The sequence below is a fragment of the Mixophyes fleayi genome, chromosome 4 (genome assembly GCF_038048845.1).
Source record: "Mixophyes fleayi isolate aMixFle1 chromosome 4, aMixFle1.hap1, whole genome shotgun sequence".
In the NCBI taxonomy this organism is placed as follows: Eukaryota; Metazoa; Chordata; class Amphibia; order Anura; family Limnodynastidae; genus Mixophyes; species Mixophyes fleayi.
The window spans coordinates 62,617,717-62,632,572 of NC_134405.1; the positions used below are offsets into that span (position 1 = coordinate 62,617,717).

Here is a 14,856-nt window from a genome sequence, read left to right on the forward strand (position 1 = left end):
CCATTATAGACTGTACAATATTAATTGACATGGAGAAAGCCAGTTTGGTTTCTGTCTCTCTAGGCCCCCCTCCACTTGTATAAAATACCAAAAAATTCAGCCATTATAGACTGTACAATATTAATTGACATGGAGAAAGCCAGTTTGGTTTCTGTCTCTCTAGGCCCCCCTCCACTTGTATAAAATACTAAAAAATTCAGCCATTATAGACTGTACAATATTATGAAAAATGGACAAAGCCAGTTTAGGGTCACTCTGTCTATGACACCCTACCCTTAAGGATAAATTGCCCTAACAGCAGCCTTTCAAGATGGTATGTGATATGGAAATGCCACAAGTCCCTTTCCTCTTTGGGGGTAGATTGCACCCTACACTTACATAGAAAGTTTTAAAAAGATGTTATCGGCATCATCTTCAGCTTCATCCTCACCCTCATCAGTGTGTACGTCATCATCACAGACTATCAATTCATCGCCGCTTGAATCCGCCATTAGAGAACAGTCAGTGCTTGGATGTCTTGGATGGTGAAGGCCTTCCTCGTGGAAGATGTAGTTCATTTTTATAAACATCATTTTCTCCACATTTTTGGGAAGTAACCTTCTACGGCGATCACTGACTAAGTTCCCTGCTGTGCTGAACACTCGTTCAGAGTACACACTGGAGGGTGGGCAGCTTAGGTATTGCAAAGCAAGTTTGTACATGGGTTTCCAAATGGCCTGCTTTTCTTCCCAGTAAGGAAAGGGACTGTCTGACATTTCCATATCAACTACCTCTTGAAAGTAATCCTCCACCATCCTTTGCATGTTTATACTCATATTGGATGGACTTATGGGCAAAGTGACACTTTTTTTTGAAAAATCCTTCAAACCAGCCCAGATGTTAAATTGTTCTCGTCTGCCCCCTGTGTCTTCCCTGCTTCTTTTTTGGAAATTTAATTTTTTACGAGCAACAGCTTGAGAAAGTGAAGGAGGACACGTCGTCAAGCCGAGGCCCAGTTCAGCGGCCAACTTGCTGAGCAATAGCTCCTTGCAAAAGTTCACATCTCGCTCATTTACAAGTAAAGACTCAATGTAGGTTTTAAACCTTGGATCAAGCACAGTGGCCAAAACGTACTGATCCGAGTTCAAGATCTTAATAACTCGAGGATCATTGTGAAGCGAATTAAGTACTTGATCGACAAGGCCAACATACTTTGCTGAATTGCTTGCTTTCAGCTCCTCCTTCATTTTCTCAAGCTGCTTTTCCAATAGTCTAATTAAAGGAATGACTTGGCTCAAACTAGCAGAGTCTGCACTGACCTCACATGTCACAACTTCAAATGGTTTCAGCACCTTGCACAGCACTGAAAGGATTCCCCACTGTGCAAGAGTGAAATACATCCCCCCTCCTTTCCCAATGTCATGACTTGTGCAATATGCTTGGATGGCTTTGCGCTGTTCCTCCATCCTCTGAAGCATGTACAGGGTGGAATTCCACCGAGTTACCACCTCTTGCTTAAGTTGGTGGCAGGGCAAGTTAAACTGCTCTTGGAGCTGCTGTAATCTCCTACATGCTGTGGCTGAATGCCTGAAATGGCCTGAAATTTTACGGGCCACCGAAAGCATCTCCTGCACCTCACGGTTATTTCGTAGGAAGCTCTGCACCACCAAGTTGATGGTGTGAGCAAAACAGGGAATATGTTGGAAATCACCCAGCTGTAATGCTCGCACTATATTGTTGGCGTTATCTGAAATGACATACCCTGGGGAGAGTCCGAGTGGTATAAGCCATGCATCAATCACATCTCTCAGTTTGCGTAACAAATTGTCAGCCGTATGCCTGTTAGTGAAGCCGGTGATACAAAGAGTGGCCTGCCTGTGACAAATGTTACGTAGTGGTGTACATGCTGCTGCTGTTCCTGCTGGTGAAGGTGAATGACCAACCCAGTGGGCTGTCACAGTCATATAGTCTTTGGTTTGGCCACTTCCACTTGTCCACATATCTGTGGTTAAGTGAACAGTGGGCAGAATGGCATTTTTCAGCGCAATCTCTACATTTTTACACACTTTTTGGTATAGTTGTGGAATAGCTTTACGGGAGAAATGGTGTCGCGATGGAATTCTGTAACGCGGACACAAAACCTCAATTAACTGTGAAAAACCAGCTGCGTTTATTGTGGAGATTGGACGCAGATCTAACACTAACATTGCAGCCATGGCGTCTGTGATTCGCTTGGCGACTGGGTGACTGCTGTCATATTTGCTTCCCCTCGCAAATGATTGGTTCACAGTTAATTGCTGAAATGTAGGACTGCTCATTTTATTCACCTGCCTCTGGGATGACGTTTCACCCCCAGCAGCAGCAACAGCAGCAGCAGGACTAACGCTTTCTTCAGAGGAATCAATAATAGTGCCGGAGTCATCCAGCCTTAAGTGGGATGCCGGGCTAACTCCGAGCGCTACTGAGGATATTGATGAGGATGGTGTGGTGGGTGTATTTTGTAGCCGTCGGTATGTCGGTGAGCGGAGGGTCTTAGCTGATGAGGGAGTGCTTGTATTCTTTTGGGAAGAACTTTCAGCTTTTCCCAACACTTTGCCATGAACTCTCGTTAAATGGCGTAACATAGACGAGGTTCCAAGATGGTTAAGGTCCCTCCCTCGACTGACTGTGGCTTCACATACACTACAAATGGCTATACAATTGTTGTCTGGATTTGGGTAGAAATAATTCCACACATAAGAAGTGGATTTTTTTGTTTTATGCCCAGGCATGACAATGGCCTTTTTCTTGTCACGTGCCAGAACTGCTGCCACTGGTGCAGGACTTACACAAACAACCTCATCCTCATCAACATCCTCATTAGCGCCCTCGTCGCCTACACAAATCTCCCCCTCATCCTCTTCTAATTCCAAAGTGGCATCCTCAATTTGGGTATCACCGGCTACACTCGGGCTATTAAGGCACACATCAGCAGAATGCTCACGATTAGACATCCCACTGTTGGATGGACTCTCCACAGGGATTGTTGTCATTTGTGAATCAGAGCAAATATTCTCCTGTAATGCCTCACTGGTATCTTGCAGCTCAGCTTTGACGCGTAACAGTAGTTGTGCACCAATTGTAGCCTGGGTAACTTTTTGGGATCTGCCACTAATAGCCAAAGGTGAAGGCCTCATTCTCTCTTTGCCACTGCGTGTGTAGAATGGCATGCTTGCAATTTTTTTTTTATCGTCACTTAACTTTTGCTCAGTTACACTTCTTTTTCGCTTCAATACAGTAAATTTTTTTTTGGTTTTTGTTTTTTGCACTAATTTGAAAACACTCTGTTGTTTGACATCGCCTTGGCCAGATGACGTACTGGGAACACTAACATCAGGACTGGTGACAGAACCTGGTTGCTCATTTAGATCATATGTGGACTGCTTTGAATCCATTCTGAGCGCAAACCACTGAGGAGTGCTAAAAATTATTGAGTAGATACTGCTGACAGATATGACTTTTGACAGCCAGAAATATTAATGCACAATTAGGGAGGACACCCCAAAAACACTGAGGAGTGCTACAAATTATTGAGTAGATACTGCTGACAGATATGACTTTTGACAGCCAGAAATATTAATGCACAATTAGGGAGGACACCCCAAAAACACTGAGGAGTGCTACAAATTATTGAGTAGATACTGCTGACAGATATGACTTTTGACAGCCAGAAATATTAATGCACAATTAGGGAGGACACCCCAAAAACACTGAGGAGTGCTAAAAATTATTGAGTAGATACTGCTGACAGATATGACTTTTGACAGCCAGAAATATTAATGCACAATTAGGGAGGACACCCCAAAAACACTGAGGAGTGCTAAAAATTATTGAGTAGATACTGCTGACAGATATGACTTTTGACAGCCAGAAATATTAATGCACAATTAGGGAGGACACCCCAAAAACACTGAGGAGTGCTAAAAATTATTGAGTAGATACTGCTGACAGATATGACTTTTGACAGCCAGAAATATTAATGCACAATTAGGGAGGACACCCCAAAAACACTGAGGAGTGCTACAAATTATTGAGTAGATACTGCTGACAGATATGACTTTTGACAGCCAGAAATATTAATGCACAATTAGGGAGGACACCCCAAAAACACTGAGGAGTGCTACAAATTATTGAGTAGATACTGCTGACAGATATGACTTTTGACAGCCAGAAATATTAATGCACAATTAGGGAGGACACCCCAAAAACACTGAGGAGTGCTACAAATTATTGAGTAGATACTGCTGACAGATATGACTTTTGACAGCCAGAAATATTAATGCACAATTAGGGAGGACACCCCAAAAACACTGAGGAGTGCTAAAAATTATTGAGTAGATACTGCTGACAGATATGACTTTTGACAGCCAGAAATATTAATGCACAATTAGGGAGGACACCCCAAAAACACTGAGGAGTGCTAAAAATTATTGAGTAGATACTGCTGACAGATATGACTTTTGACAGCCAGAAATATTAATGCACAATTAGGGAGGACACCCCAAAAACACTGAGGAGTGCTAAAAATTATTGAGTAGATACTGCTGACAGATATGACTTTTGACAGCCAGAAATATTAATGCACAATTAGGGAGGACACCCCAAAAACACTGAGGAGTGCTAAAAATTATTGAGTAGATACTGCTGACAGATATGACTTTTGACAGCCAGAAATATTAATGCACAATTAGGGAGGACACCCCAAAAACACTGAGGAGTGCTACAAATTATTGAGTAGATACTGCTGACAGATATGACTTTTGACAGCCAGAAATATTAATGCACAATTAGGGAGGACACCCCAAAAACACTGAGGAGTGCTAAAAATTATTGAGTAGATACTGCTGACAGATATGACTTTTGACAGCCAGAAATATTAATGCACAATTAGGGAGGACACCCCAAAAACACTGAGGAGTGCTACAAATTATTGAGTAGATACTGCTGACAGATATGACTTTTGACAGCCAGAAATATTAATGCACAATTAGGGAGGACACCCCAAAAACACTGAGGAGTGCTACAAATTATTGAGTAGATACTGCTGACAGATATGACTTTTGACAGCCAGAAATATTAATGCACAATTAGGGAGGACACCCCAAAAACACTGAGGTGTGCTACAAATTATTTAGTAGATAATGCTGACAGATATGACTTTTGACAGCCAGAAATATTAATGCACAATTATGGGGGACACCCCAAAAGCGCTGGGGAGTGCCAAATATGAAGAAAAAATAATAAACCTCTATCCTCCTCTCTGCACTAGCGATTTTGGTTAGAGCAATTGCAAGAACAATATGGTATTCTCTGTCCCTGCTCTAATTAGCCTATGACTACACCCTGCTCTCTCCCTCTGTCAAATGGCGATGGATTGCTGTGGAGGCGTGTATTTATAAAGTTGAAGTATCGCGAGAACCGAGTCCCGAGATCCGACGACGTCACAATGACGTTCGGCCTCGATTTGGATTCGGAATGGGCGGGAGAGTACCGAGCTGCTCAGCTCGGTACTCGGATACCCAAAGTTCGGGTGGGTTCGGTTCTCGGAGAACCGGACCCGCCCATCTCTACTTACCATACATTAATTTATAAATACCCTGTGATGGGTAACGGAGAAGGCTCTCCTATCTGTCTAGGTGGCATTGTATACATATTTAAAGAGGGGGAGGGGTCCACCTTCAGGTGACTTTAATTAGTTGGCTTATACATCCTGTTCTAAATGCATTGCTTTCTCCTAGCTTCCTTCTGTGCTTCCCAACAATGTCTTCATACCAAGTGACAGATGTACTTGTTTTCCTTGTCCTGTGATCCAACACAGATCAGGGGGTAAATGTATGAACATGCGGGTTCTTTAACACCCGCGTGTTCGGCGATTAAATTTCAAGGAAGTTTCCCTTTACAATGCAGCGCCGCTTGAAATTTAATCGCCGAACACGCGGGTGTTGAAGAACCCGCATGTTCATACATTTACCCCCTGATCTAAATACAATTATATCCAGTGCTGAGTGCACAGCAGAGCTATGTGGTGTCCAAGAGCGATAGAAATAAACAGCTCTGCCATGATTTCAATAAATATATGGCTATAATAGAAGCTATAATAAAAAAGCAAAGTAATGTTTTCTGGCATATACAAGCCTATACACAGAAGTCATCAGCCAGTGGAAATACTTTTAAAGGCCACCTGCTACAACCACAAAATAAAATCTATTTTACCTGCATAGGAGCACTGGTATAAATCATGTGTTGTGATTTCCCCATGTTTTAATTCCTACATGTAACCTGACCTTGTTATTAGAAAACAAGTGAAAGTGTTGGGTTTGGATTCATTGTTAAGTATTGAGCAGTTCTTCCACACTGTGATATCCGTGTATCAGACTTCAGCTGCAGTGATGTTTTACTACAGTCTGTTCCAAACCATTTAATGTAAGAGGAAGCACGTGTCATTGTCATACTCTTTAATTAATCTTATTTTTCTATTTATTTTTTTCTCCTCTACAGTCGTGGGACATCTTCTTCCGAAACGCCAATGCTGGAGCAGCACCTGGAACTGCTTACCAGAGCCCCCCGCCCCTCAGTAGCAGCCTGTCTGCATTCACACAGGCACAATCTCTAGTTCAGGGTCAGCCAAATATAGATAAGCTAGTGGGAGATCATCTTGCTGTGCAGTCCCTCATCCGGGCTTACCAGGTATGTAAACTCTGACCTCCTAAGTGTCACAAGCCTGTTTTCCTCTGCGATTCCTGAGAATTGTGTGGTTTCAGTATTGCTGACTGCACGAAACTTCCCACAACTAATCAAACTGTTCGGAGCAGGCTGGTTGTCAGTGTGTCTCTGGAGCTGATTGGACAATGTGTACAGCAGTTTGGATATATGTAACCATTGGAATTTATGGATCTCTGTTAGTACCGACAAACACTTTTGCAAGCTTTGACTGCACCACAAATAGAACAAGCAATGTTCATGGTGCAATCATGGGTCAGAGGTCGATGAGTCTCACTGGTTGCATCTGTTTAAGCTGTAATTACTGTGCTGTGTACATAACTGCATTCAGTGGGCCCTGAGTGTAGACACTAGTGTGTGTGCCCTGTCATCGTTCTAGTGCAGTTAAGAAAATGCAAGCAAACTTTGAATTGATTGCAATATGTTACAGCACCTTTTGCACCCTGTCTGTCCTCTGTTTTGTAAGTGTTCCCCAATGCATGTTTGTTAAAAGATGCATTTTCATACGAGATAAACTTGTTGGTTTGTTTCCCATTTTGCCTTTTTCCAAGCGACCTGATTGCTAGGCCAGTTGTCCCCTGGAGCCAAGACGTAGGAATCACAGTGACACTATTACAATAAATCACTTGTTAAATGACAGCTCATTATTTTGAACTGTTCATCATCACCATCTTTTCTACTTGCAGGGATATTGTCCTTATTCACTCTGTTCACAATATATGCCAAAACAGTGTATGTGAACTTTGCCCTTTAAATATGACAGACCGGTATATTTAGCTGGGTGTGTGTTCAGAGTGTTCGGATTAGCTCCAGCTCTGTCAATAAGCGTGCCAGGTGTTGCAGGAGTAGGGGCATGGGGAAGAATCACAGTGGGTTGTACCCACAAGAGGGTGAATTACATTTTAACAAAGATTTAAACCTAACCCCAAATCCTTTTTTGTTTTATGTCCTATGCTCCCCATAATAATCTCTTTACATCCTGGAGATGTTTTATTTTCCTGTATAGAAAGCCTGGCATCAGAATTCTCAACACTCTTGCAAGCATTTTAAATCCATAGATTCACACTATTGTGTGCGCTCTTCACTAGCAATGATCTTCATTGTGTCAGTGCATACTGCCCAATACTCCAGGGCCGCCCTCCTTGGTGTCTGCAAAATCAAGAATATCTTGTAATAATCCTTCCTGTATCTGTGTGCCCTCTCTCTGCTTCCTCTAGTCCAGCTCTATACTGACAGTGATCCTTCATGTATCTGTGTGCCCTCTCTCTGCTTCCTCTAGTCCAGCTCTATACTGACAGCGATCCTTCATGTATCTGTGTGCCCTCTCTCTGCTCCCTCTAGTCCAGCTCTATACTGACAGTGATCCTTCATGTATCTGTGTGCTCTCTCTCTGCTTCCTCTAAACCAGCTCTATACTGACAGTGATCCTTCATGTATCTGTGTTCCCTCACCCTGCTCCCTCTAGTCCAGCTCTATACTGACAGTGATCCTTCATGTATCTGTGTGCTTTCACTCTTCTCCCTCTAGTCCAGCTCTATACTGACAGTGATCCTTCATGTATCTGTGTGCCTTCACTCTGCTTCCTCTAGTCCAGCTCTATACTGACAGTGATCCTTCATGTATCTGTGTGCCCTCACTCTGCTTCCTCTAGTCCAGCTCTATACTGACAGTGATCCTTCATGTATCTGTGTGCCCTCACTCTGCTCCTCTAGTCCAGCTCTATACTGACAGTGATCCTTCATGTATCTTGTGTGCTCTCACTCTGCTCCTCTAGTCCAGCTCTATACTGACAGTGATCCTTCATGTATCTGTGTGCCCTCTCTCTGCTTCCTCTAGTCCAGCTCTATACTGACAGTGATCCTTCATGTATCTGTGTGCCCTCTCTCTGCTTCCTCTAGTCCAGCTCTATACTGGCAGTGATCCTTCATGTATCTGTGTGCCCTCTCTCTGCTCCCTCTAGTCCAGCTCTATACTGACAGTGATCCTTCATGTATCTGTGTGCTCTCTCTCTGCTTCCTCTAAACCAGCTCTATACTGACAGTGATCCTTCATGTATCTGTTCCCTTACCCTGCTCCCTCTAGTCCAGCTCTATACTGACAGTGATCCTTCATGTATCGGTGTGCCCTCACTCTGCTTCCTCTAGTCCAGCTCTATACTGGCAATGATCCTTCATGTATCTGTGTGCTTTCACTCTTCTCCCTCTAGTCCAGCTCTATACTGACAGTGATCCTTCATGTATCTGTGTGCCTTCACTCTGCTTCCTCTAGTCCAGCTCTATACTGACAGCGATCCTTCATGTATCTGTGTGCCCTCTCTCTGCTCCCTCTAGTCCAGCTCTATACTGACAGTGATCCTTCATGTATCTGTGTGCCCTCTCTCTGCTTCCTCTAGTCCAGCTCTATACTGACAGTGATCCTTCATGTATCTGTGTGCCCTCTCTCTGCTTCCTCTAGTCCAGCTCTATACTGACAGCGATCCTTCATGTATCTGTGTGCCCTCTCTCTGCTCCCTCTAGTCCAGCTCTATACTGACAGTGATCCTTCATGTATCTGTGTGCTCTCTCTCTGCTTCCTCTAAACCAGCTCTATACTGACAGTGATCCTTCATGTATCTGTGTTCCCTCACCCTGCTCCCTCTAGTCCAGCTCTATACTGACAGTGATCCTTCATGTATCTGTGTGCCCTCACTCTGCTTCCTCTAGTCCAGCTCTATACTGACAGTGATCCTTCATGTATCTGTGTGCCCTCACTCTGCTCCTCTAGTCCAGCTCTATACTGACAGTGATCCTTCATGTATCTTGTGTGCTCTCACTCTGCTCCTCTAGTCCAGCTCTATACTGACAGTGATCCTTCATGTATCTGTGTGCCCTCTCTCTGCTTCCTCTAGTCCAGCTCTATACTGACAGTGATCCTTCATGTATCTGTGTGCCCTCTCTCTGCTTCCTCTAGTCCAGCTCTATACTGGCAGTGATCCTTCATGTATCTGTGTGCCCTCTCTCTGCTCCCTCTAGTCCAGCTCTATACTGACAGTGATCCTTCATGTATCTGTGTGCTCTCTCTCTGCTTCCTCTAAACCAGCTCTATACTGACAGTGATCCTTCATGTATCTGTTCCCTTACCCTGCTCCCTCTAGTCCAGCTCTATACTGACAGTGATCCTTCATGTATCGGTGTGCCCTCACTCTGCTTCCTCTAGTCCAGCTCTATACTGGCAATGATCCTTCATGTATCTGTGTGCTTTCACTCTTCTCCCTCTAGTCCAGCTCTATACTGACAGTGATCCTTCATGTATCTGTGTGCCTTCACTCTGCTTCCTCTAGTCCAGCTCTATACTGACAGCGATCCTTCATGTATCTGTGTGCCCTCTCTCTGCTCCCTCTAGTCCAGCTCTATACTGACAGTGATCCTTCATGTATCTGTGTGCTCTCTCTCTGCTTCCTCTAAACCAGCTCTATACTGACAGTGATCCTTCATGTATCTGTGTTCCCTCACCCTGCTCCCTCTAGTCCAGCTCTATACTGACAATGATCCTTCATGTATCTGTGTGCTTTCACTCTTCTCCCTCTAGTCCAGCTCTATACTGACAGTGATCCTTCATGTATCTGTGTGCCTTCACTCTGCTTCCTCTAGTCCAGCTCTATACTGACAGTGATCCTTCATGTATCTGTGTGCCCTCACTCTGCTTCCTCTAGTCCAGCTCTATACTGACAGTGATCCTTCATGTATCTGTGTGCCCTCACTCTGCTCCTCTAGTCCAGCTCTATACTGACAGTGATCCTTCATGTATCTTGTGTGCTCTCACTCTGCTCCTCTAGTCCAGCTCTATACTGACAGTGATCCTTCATGTATCTGTGTGCCCTCTCTCTGCTTCCTCTAGTCCAGCTCTATACTGACAGTGATCCTTCATGTATCTGTGTGCCCTCTCTCTGCTTCCTCTAGTCCAGCTCTATACTGGCAGTGATCCTTCATCATCATCATCATCATTTATTTATATAGCGCCACTAATTCCGCAGCGCTGTACAGAGAACTCACTCACATCAGTCCCTGCCCCATTGGAGCTTACAGTCTAAATTCCCTAATATAGACACACACTCACACACAGACACAGACAGACAGACAGAGAGGGAGAGATTAGGGTCAATTTTGTTAGCAGCCAATTAACCTACCAGTATGTTTTCGGAGTGTGGGAGGAAACCGGAGCACCCGGAGGAAACCCACGCAAACACAGGGAGAACATACAAACTCCACACAGATTAGGCCATGGTCGGGAATCGAACTCATGACCCCAGTGCTGTGAGGCAGAAGTGCTAACCACTAGGCCACTAGGCCACTGAGTTGCCCATAATCCTTCATGTATCCTTCATGTATCTGTGTGCCCTCTCTCTGCTCCCTCTAGTCCAGCTCTATACTGACAGTGATCCTTCATGTATCTGTGTGCTCTCTCTCTGCTTCCTCTAAACCAGCTCTATACTGACAGTGATCCTTCATGTATCTGTTCCCTCACCCTGCTCCCTCTAGTCCAGCTCTATACTGACAGTGATCCTTCATGTATCGGTGTGCCCTCACTCTGCTTCCTCTAGTCCAGCTCTATACTGGCAATGATCCTTCATGTATCTGTGTGCTTTCACTCTTCTCCCTCTAGTCCAGCTCTATACTGACAGTGATCCTTCATGTATCTGTGTGCCTTCACTCTGCTTCCTCTAGTCCAGCTCTATACTGACAGTGATCCTTCATGTATCTGTGTGCCCTCACTCTGCTTCCTCTAGTCCAGCTCTATACTGACAGTGATCCTTCATGTATCTGTGTGCCCTCACTCTGCTCCTCTAGTCCAGCTCTATACTGACAGTGATCCTTCATGTATCTGTGTGCCCTCTCTCTACTTCCTCTAGTCCAGCTCTATACTGACAGTGATCCTTCATGTATCTTGTGTGCTCTCACTCTGCTCCTCTAGTCCAGCTCTATACTGACAGTGATCCTTCATGTATCTGTGTGCCCTCTCTCTGCTTCCTCTAGTCCAGCTCTATACTGACAGTGATCCTTCATGTATCTGTGTGCCCTCACTCTGCTCCTCTAGTCCAGCTCTATACTGACAGTGATCCTTCATGTATCTGTGTGCCCTCACTCTGCTCCTCTAGTCCAGCTCTATACTGACAGTGATCCTTCATGTATCTTGTGTGCTCTCACTCTGCTTCCTCTAGTCCAGCTCTATACTGACAGTGATCCTTCATGTATCTGTGTGCCCTCTCTCTGCTCCCTCTAGTCCAGCTCTATACTGACAGTGATCCTTCATGTATCTGTGTGCTCTCTCTCTGCTTCCTCTAAACCAGCTCTATACTGACAGTGATCCTTCATGTATCGGTGTGCCCTCACTCTGCTTCCTCTAGTCCAGCTCTATACTGGCAATGATCCTTCATGTATCTGTGTGCTTTCACTCTTCTCCCTCTAGTCCAGCTCTATACTGACAGTGATCCTTCATGTATCTGTGTGCCCTCTCTCTGCTTCTTCTAGTCCAGCTCTATACTGACAGTGATCCTTCATGTATCTGTGTGCCCTCTCTCTGCTCCTCTAGTCCAGCTCTATACTGACAGTGATCCTTCATGTATCTGTGTGCCCTCACTCTGCTCCTCTAGTCCAGCTCTATACTGACAGTGATCCTTCATGTATCTGTGTGCCCTCACTCTGCTTCCTCTAGTCCAGCTCTATACTGACAGTGATCCTTCATGTATCTGTGTGCCCTCATTCTGCTCCTCTAGTCCAGCTCTATATTGACAGTGATCCTTCATGTATCTGTGTGCCCTCTCTCTGCTTCCTCTAGTCCAGCTCTATACTGACAATGATCCTTCATGTATCTGTGTGCCCTCTCTCTGCTTCCTCTAGTCCAGCTCTATACTGACAGTGATCCTTCATGTATCTGTGTGCCCTCTCTCTGCTTCCTCTAGTCCAGCTCTATACTGGCAGTGATCCTTCATGTATCTGTGTGCCCTCTCTCTGCTTCCTCTAGTCCAGCTCTATACTGACAGTGATCCTTCATGTATCTGTGTGCCCTCTCTCTGCTCCCTCTAGTCCAGCTCTATACTGACAGTGATCCTTCATGTATCTGTGTTCCCTCACCCTGCTCCCTCTAGTCCAGCTCTATACTGACAGTGATCCTTCATGTATCTGTGTGCCCTCTCTCTGCTTCCTCTAGTCCAGCTCTATACTGACAGTGATCCTTCATGTATCTGTGTGCCTTCTCACTCTGCTTCCTCTAGTCCAGCTCTATACTGGCAATGATCCTTCATGTGTCTGTGTGCCCTCACTCTGCTCCTCTAGTCCAGCTCCATACTGGCAATAATCCTTCATGTGTCTGTGTGCCCTCACTCTACTTCCTCTAGTTCAGCTCTATACTGACAGTGATCCTTCATGTATCTGTGTGCCCTCACCCTGCTTCCTCTAGTCCAGCTCTATACTGACAGTGATCCTTCATGTATCTGTGTGCCCTCACCCTGCTTCCTCTAGTCCAGCTCTATACTGACAGTGATCCTTCATGTATCTGTGTGCCCTCACCCTGCTTCCTCTAGTCCAGCTCTATACTGTCAGAGTGAGGGCACGCACATACACGAAGGATCACTGTCAGTATAGAGCTGGACTATAGGAAGCAGTAATCCTTTGTGTATCTGTGTGCCTTAACCCAGCTTACTAGTCCAGCTCTGTAATTGGCGGCCCTTCTGCAGTAGCTCAGTGCTATTTGACCAGATGCGTACCTGTATCCGTGTGTGATCACAATATTTTGAAACTATATCTTGATATAGAAGCCCAGGTCAGGAAGAGAAAGATCACATCAAATTATTTTTTTCACCATTTTTTTTTGTCAGCAGCTGGTTTTTATTTGAGGTAATCATTTACTATAATTATGTTGTCATAACATACAGTATTTTAAATTTTTTATTTGAAATAAATATGTAAACCTAATGTTAGGTGGGATTCATATTTCCAAGGTGTTAAACGGCAGGATAATGACCCTGACAGTTTTTTGGTGTTTTTTTTCCTCCTCCTTTAACATAACCTATAGTTTCCATTGATGCATTTGCCCACATTTTCGTTAAAACTATATTAAGCTTGTACATGAGTAATGTCTGGTGCCTATTGTATGTACAACTTTTTTATTGAATTTTATCTTTAGCAGTTTACTTTTGTCATTGATGAATGTATGCACCTGTAAGCACTGTACTCTATAATTGTTCAAGGAACATGTTGCTGAGTATTCACAATGCCTGAAAATGGCTGAATGTGGGAACTTCAGGATATAAGCTGTGCACAACCACAGCATGAAACTATAATTGTATATTGCTGAGACAGTTCCTTCCATCCACATAATGATTACATAATGTCTGTCTGTGGGGAGAGGGGAGGAGTCATTAACCAGTTTGTGTCATTGTTTCTAGGTAAGGGGTCACCACATTGCAAAACTTGACCCTCTCGGGATTAGCTGTGTTAATTTTGATGACGCTCCAGTAATTGTCGGTCCTCCGAATGTCGGTGAGGATTACAGTATCAACTCATTGTAACTTTTCTCTTCTGCTTTCCTCCTTCTCTCCCTCTCCTCTTGTGTTTATTATTTTATGTGGTGCCTCTATATTCCTCTGTTTTTACTCCATCATCTACTCTCCCTCTTATTCCCCCACCCACTTCCTCCCTTACTCTTCTGTGTTTTACCACTACGTACTCCTTTCCTATCCCCTTCCACCATCCTCCTCCGGCACCTCTCCTTTATGTAGATCCGTGGGCACCATGTTGCCCAGCTTGACCCACTTGGCATTCTGGATGCAGATCTGGATTCCTGTGTGCCAGCTGACATTGTCACATCCTCAGACAAACTCGGTGAGGGCAAATAGTTCTACTAGTATGGCACTGCTTCTGCGTCTCCCTCTCACCCCAACCCACGTCTGTCTGTCCCCCGTTCCCGCCAACAGCAGAGATCACAACTAACAGCTGCTTTCCTGTGGTGTTAAAATGTACAGGTATAGGCCTACATATTATGGCTGCCACTTAATCCAGTCTTCTGACTCCTAAAAGTCCATGCAGGATCTGCTGTGCGTCATTGAGCATTGTTGTTGAGTTTTTTGTTTTGTTTTTTCCC

General features: G+C 44.5%; 1 protein-coding gene across 2 annotated transcripts in view; it reads left to right on the plus strand.

Moving 5' to 3' along the window:
* The window catches only part of OGDH (oxoglutarate dehydrogenase), a 55,893-nt gene that overhangs the window by 22,649 nt on the left and 18,388 nt on the right, over positions 1–14,856 (plus strand). The window contains exons 3-4 of one of the 2 annotated variants that reach the window (XM_075207250.1): positions 6,517–6,705; positions 14,162–14,255. In XM_075207250.1, the coding sequence (XP_075063351.1) occupies positions 6,517–6,705; positions 14,162–14,255 (283 nt within the window). Of the gene's footprint in view, positions 1–6,516; positions 6,706–14,161; positions 14,256–14,494; positions 14,598–14,856 lie in introns of both variants that reach the window. The other variant, XM_075207249.1, reaches the window with a different exon arrangement.